Raw genomic sequence first — 6,085 nt, forward strand, 5'->3', positions numbered from 1 at the left:
ATGAGACTCCTGTAAAACCATGCAAAAGGTCACCGGAAAATCATCAGTCTTTCGAGGAATGAAGAGCCCCCGATGCATAAGTCAGTTAAGTTAAATTGTTATTGAGAGAAAATTGAGTGGAGAAAGAGTTCAGAAAAAGGTCATACCTAATTTTGGAGGTGTGTGACCCTTTTTAAAGTGAGGCTTCTTTGCAAAATGCATGGATGCTTGTCACTTGATAGGCTCATAGTATATTTTATCATGATTGACATGTCTAGCTTGTAAAGCACTGGGAATCTTATTTTTACTTGCAATCGAGTTTACCTCTAATCTTCAATACTAAAGGCGATATGTCAGCCTTAAAATGCCTAACTAGGACTAAGGGTTTTTGGGTGCCCAGTGCACGGTCTAGATCTTAACTCTATCGACCTTATGATATTTTATATGCATTTTTAATTAGTGTGAGAAAGTCAAAGTATTTGTAACATTATTACGATCTCAAATCAAATAGAAGGAAAGTTGAAAATTCATACCCTATTGAGTCATTGACGTCTGGCTATAAAAATTTGATGTGGATATCTGTAAAAACTCAACCAGTTAATATATTAGAGTTAATTAAAGCAGGAAAAAGATGCCAAATCTATTGGAGTCAACTCAGAAATGAGGGTCACCATTGTAATTGTTGTGCAAAAAACACACTATCACAATTATGGTTAAATAAGGCGAGAACAATCGCACACAAGATAATACCAAGATTTAAGTGATTCCCTCAATTTGAGGTACGTTATATAGTATAGAGAAAATCACTCAGACCCAAAACCCTAATACACCTAAATCTCACTATCACACAATAGAGATTATTCCCCAAAGAAAATACAAAAGACATTAATACTAAACTAACTCTTCTTCTTTTGTTGGAATACGATGGCGGTTAATCTCTATTTCTTTTTCTCTTCCAATGTGGCAATCTTTCTTTTTCTCTCTTATTTTGGCTTCTCCAAAATCAAGAAGAAAATAGCCGGCACCCTTTAATCACACACATAGCAGCCCACTTTTCTCTCTTTTAGAGACTAACCTTTGTGCGGCTTTATCTTGTGATACGGTGCTTGCAGCCCTCAAACACAGCCGCCAACAAAATTATACTTGTGCGGCTCTGTTTTGCTTCTCTTGTGCACACACAAAAAGAACCAAAAAAGCATGTATACATATAGCAAGCAAACTAGGTTACTTTTGGGAGAAAAGTCCAAGTCGGTGTTGCTCTCGCACTCCAAGTTGAAATATGTAACCAAAGCTTACATGGACTAGTAAAAGCAATGGACCCCACACCAAACCTTGATGGGTCAAGGCACACACGTCAACGGTAATTTGTATAAAGTTGTTCGAATCCAAAATCTAGATCAGGAAATTTTGGATTTGGTCTTTAACGTTCACACTTCAGTTGAAAGGTTTTGTTTGGTTTTATTGAGTTGAGTCCAAACCATTATCCATTAACCATGTCGATGCATAGTCTTATACATCTTTAGAAGAATATTGGGTAGGTGCTTAAGATTCCTATCTAGTCCAACCGAAAAGAGTATACCTTTTTAGTCTATTTTAAAACTTTTAACTAGTAAACAAAAATTTAGAGGAAAATTACTTTTTCTTTTTAAAATTATTTTTCATTAATTCTGGAAAAGATTTCAAGCCGCGAAACTTAAGATATGCTTTGAGGCTTGCTTCAAATGGCTCTTTTAACCTCTTAAACCATTACCCATTTTGTATTTATACCTCTAAACATTAAAAAGTGACATTTGAGCTTTTCATATTACCAATGCGTCTTGAATTAGACACTTTTGCATTTTTATTCGCAAAATACCCTTTAATTTATTAAAAATAACCATTTAAAAAAATAAACAAAAAATACTTGAAAACACCAAAAAGACGTGGCCCTTTCCACCCTAGCCCCTTAATTTTTTATTTTTTTTTTTTTTCAAATGGTTACTTATATATATAAGTTCATGGTATTTTAGTAAGAAAAATGCAAAAATGTCTAATTTCACACGCTATGGTAGTATTTTGGACTTTGATATCACTTTTTAAAGTTTGGAGATATAATTGCAAAATAAATGATAATTGGGGCAGCTAATATCTACTTTTTTTTTATTCAAACTCGGCAAACTAAAAATAATGCCCAATCATTAGAATCCATATAACTAGGCTGATCACTGCCTTCCTATGGGCGAATTTCAACCCTTCTTCTCCACCAATAAGGATTGGTTTCAGGAACAGCTACCCATCCATTTGCGTTCCAACACATTCACTCCTAGAGCTAGAGGACGAAGGATTAGTATCCGCTGAAATTCTTAAGAAATTTTAGTTTATGAAATTTTAAATTCAGATCATCTATATTTATCAACCAATTGTCATTTTTTTGTCATGTGTTTCACTACTAATAAAATAATAAAATTTTTATTATTTTATTAGTAGTGGGACACGTGGCAGAACAATGACCATTGGATAGAAAATGGACAGCCTAGATCTAAAATTTTAGAAATTGAAATACTCCTAAAAATTTCAATAGATCCAAATTCAAAGGACGAGTATTTATTGCAATTCCATCTAGTGTATCCATCCACTAAATAATTTTGAACCCTTTCATTTAGGATTGCAATTTTCAAAACGCGTCATTTAAAAGTAGTGATTTTAAATGTGTGAATTGAAATCTTGATTTTTTAAAAACGTAATTAAGCATATGACAAAATCATAGTTTACAATTTAAAATGTAATTTACTCTTTAAAATTGTGCATTTTTAAAAACATACACTTTTGCCTACCATTTGAAAACATAAATTTTTCCAAGTTTTCAAATTGTAATTTTTTAAAACCTTATTCCCAAATGATACATTTTTTTCGATTTAATTTAAATTCGTATTTTTAGTCTATGAATTCATAGTGCCAAATGCATTTAAAAATTAACTGATTAGAGCCAAAGTTGAGAAATGATCTAATGTGTCATAAACACCGAAACGATCTATAAAATCATATTCACGGAAGAAATAAATAGCCCTCCACATTTGGGTGATAAAATTTACAAACGACCTTTGGAGAAACAATTCAATCTTACGCAACTTATAAGACATTTGACGAAAAGCAATGCTATTATCTACACTCATTTTATATCGACTAACGGAACGTATTTTAATTGACTTCTTCTATTAGTCACTTCAAAAAAATTTCAAAAAAAAAAAAAAAAAAAAAAGGCATCTAGTATTCTATTTTTAACTTTTGAGCTCCAAAACAGAAATTACGATGATTTAAAGCAAAATAAAATTAAGGAGAAAGTCCACATACCTCTTCAAACTACCACTCAATCGACAATGTCTCCCCAAAACTTTCAATTGTGACAATGTTCCCCAAACTACCAAAAATTATCAATGTTCCCCCAATGACGAAATAAAATAAAAACAAAAAATACTAAAACTTCTAGAAAAATCCTAAAACTAATTTTTACCATCATGTTACTTTCGTGATATATGAAAATAATATAAAAGTCTAATAAATAGCTTCTTCTTTTTTTTTTTTTTTTTTTTTTGACATGTCCACATAAGAGTGGTGGATAGGAGATTCGAACTAGTAACATCCACTTTATAAAGCGTAGTCCCCAGCCGATTGAGTTACCCCTGAGGACATAAATAGCTTCTTCAAATAAATATAAAGGAAGAATTAATACAAAAAAAATAAAATAACAGAAAAAATATAAAAAAGCCCCTCAACAAACAGCCATTTTTTAAAAAATTTCATAAAGTTTAAAGTTTGATAAAGTGGTGCATCAAAGTACCAAAGTGTGCCAAAATGGTCATTTTTATTATATTCTTATAATGCCTTTATTCTCTTAAAAACTAAAATAAAAATAAAAAATAAAACTAAAGTCCCTCCGGATATGACGAAGAATGAATGACGATACGCCGACGACTAACTGTACGGAACCCCATCTTCACACTTCTCATCACCCACCGCCGCCCCAGTTTTAGGGCACCAGCGCCTTTAACCGGACCTATATGTCCAACGCTAAAAAAACTAAAAAAAAAACTAAAAATCCCGTCAAAATTTCAAAATTTTCCACTTTCCCAAATCCCCCCTCCTCTTCCTCCTGGAATTGGATGCCTATGTGCAAAACCAAAATGGCGGTCGACGCCGACGCTCCAACCCCAACCCCTCGCACCTCTCGTACTCCCCGAACCCCACGCTCTCCCAGACCAGCAACACCAACCTTCACCGCCGCCGGCGCCTCCTCCTCCTCCGACCCTCCCACCTCCGGAACCGGAACCTCCACCTCCACCTCCAGCCGCACCTCCCTTCCCAGCCTCCGCCAGTCGCTCCCCGAGAACCCCCACATCTACGACTACTCCGAGCTCTGTTCCGCCACCAACAACTTCCTCGCCAGAACCTACACCTCCACCTCCTCCACCCGCTCCTGGCGCTGCACTCTCCGGGGCAAAGACGCTATCATTTTCCAGCGCAAGTTCCGCCGCAAGATCCAGATGCCCCAGCTCAAGCAACGCCTTGCCGTTATCTGCCGTAGCCACCACCTCAGCCTGGTCAAGCTCCTCGGCGCTTCCATCTCCGGCGACCACATTTTCCTCGTCTACGACTTCGTTGATGGTGCAAACCTAGCGACCTGTTTGCGGAACCCTAGGAACCCCAACTTCTCGGTGCTCTCCGCGTGGATGTCCAGAATGCAAATCGCCACGGATTTGGCGCACGGCCTCGACTACATTCACAACAGCACCGGCCTGAACATGAGCTTAGTGCACAACCACATTAAGAGCAGCAGCATCCTGGTCACCGAGCCTTCCTTCAACGCCAAGATTTGCCACTTCGGCACCGCTCAACTCTGCGGCGAGATCGACGAAAACGGAGCTCCTGAAGATTCTGCTCCGGGCGGTACGAGTCCGAGATACAAGGGCAAAATTGAAGAGGTATCCGAAACGACGCCGTCCAAATTGAGGCGGTCGGACAGTCGAAAATTGCAATTCGAAGGTGTGAAGGGGTACATGTCCCCGGAATTTCAATCAACAGGCGTGGCAACGCAAAAGAGCGACGTCTACGCGTTTGGTGTCGTAATCTTGGAGCTCCTGTCCGGAGAGGAGCCTTTCAAGTATAAATACGATAAGGCCAAGGGTGACTTCGTTCGGACCACGGTGATCGAGGCAGCGAGAGCAGCAATTGACGGCGACGGCGACGATGGGGGGCTCAGAAGGTGGGTGGATCGGAAGTTGAAGGACTCGTTTCCGGTGGAGGTGGCAGGGAAGCTGACACGCCTAGCGCTGGATTGCGTACACGTGGAGCCTGATATGCGGCCCAACATGGGACGCGTGGCGGGGAAGATTTCTAAGCTTTATTTGGAGTCTCGGATTTGGTCCGACAGTGTCAAAATGCCAACCGATATTTCGGTCTCTTTGGCACCCAGATGACTACAAGTCTAAAATATTCGTTTATTGTTTTCCGTGAGAAATTTGTTTGTTTGAGTGGGACACGGGTGGATGGGCAATCTTTTATTTAACAAATTTAATCAAAGATTACGATTGTGACGCGGCTAATTATATTTCCACGGTTCCGAAGTTGTAAACATAAACAATAGTTGTTGTTGCATTTGGCTGGGAGATCAATTTGGGCATCTTTTGCTTCTTTATCAACTATCAACTTATAACCAACCAAATACACAGCTAGAAAGAGGAGCAGTCTCGACTAGGGCTGACAAAATGAATTAGTGCAGTTCAGGTCGACCCATTTACGCAGACACGAATTTGACCCGTTGACTAAACATGTCAAATCAAATACAATACACTAATTTAATAAGTGGCACGACACGATTCTTGTGACCCGTTTAATTAACAAATCGTGCTGAGTTGACGAGACATGACACGCTCCAATGACCCCCAAATGACCTAAACATGAGGGTTTTTTTTAAAAAAAAAAAAAAAAATTATTCTTTTGAACCATTCTCATCGGTTATTTACTTAAAAAAAAATATTATAAAGGGTTAACCTGCGAGTCAACCCTTGTAACATGTTTATTAAAAGAGTCATAAACTTGTTTAAGATCCAAACTCATTTAACCTAAACTC

At 38.1% G+C, this 6,085-nt stretch overlaps 1 protein-coding gene across 1 annotated transcript; it reads left to right on the forward strand.

The window, feature by feature from the left end:
• Nucleotides 1–3,940: 3,940 nt before the first annotated feature.
• Nucleotides 3,941–5,565, forward strand: LOC132164263 (lysM domain receptor-like kinase 3). Its single transcript, XM_059574739.1, has one exon. The coding sequence runs from the start codon at nt 4,017–4,019 to the stop codon at nt 5,430–5,432; it is 1,416 nt and encodes a 471-aa protein (XP_059430722.1). The 5' UTR covers nt 3,941–4,016; the 3' UTR covers nt 5,433–5,565.
• Nucleotides 5,566–6,085: the final 520 nt, after the last annotated feature.

The sequence above is a fragment of the Corylus avellana genome, chromosome ca10, assembly GCF_901000735.1.
Source record: "Corylus avellana chromosome ca10, CavTom2PMs-1.0".
In the NCBI taxonomy this organism is placed as follows: Eukaryota; Viridiplantae; Streptophyta; class Magnoliopsida; order Fagales; family Betulaceae; genus Corylus; species Corylus avellana.

Bases quoted from the DNA above. Each gene is read 5' to 3' on its own strand.
- LOC132164263 (XM_059574739.1), top strand. From the start codon at position 4,017: ATGTCCAACGCTAAAAAAACTAAAAAAAAAACTAAAAATCCCGTCAAA.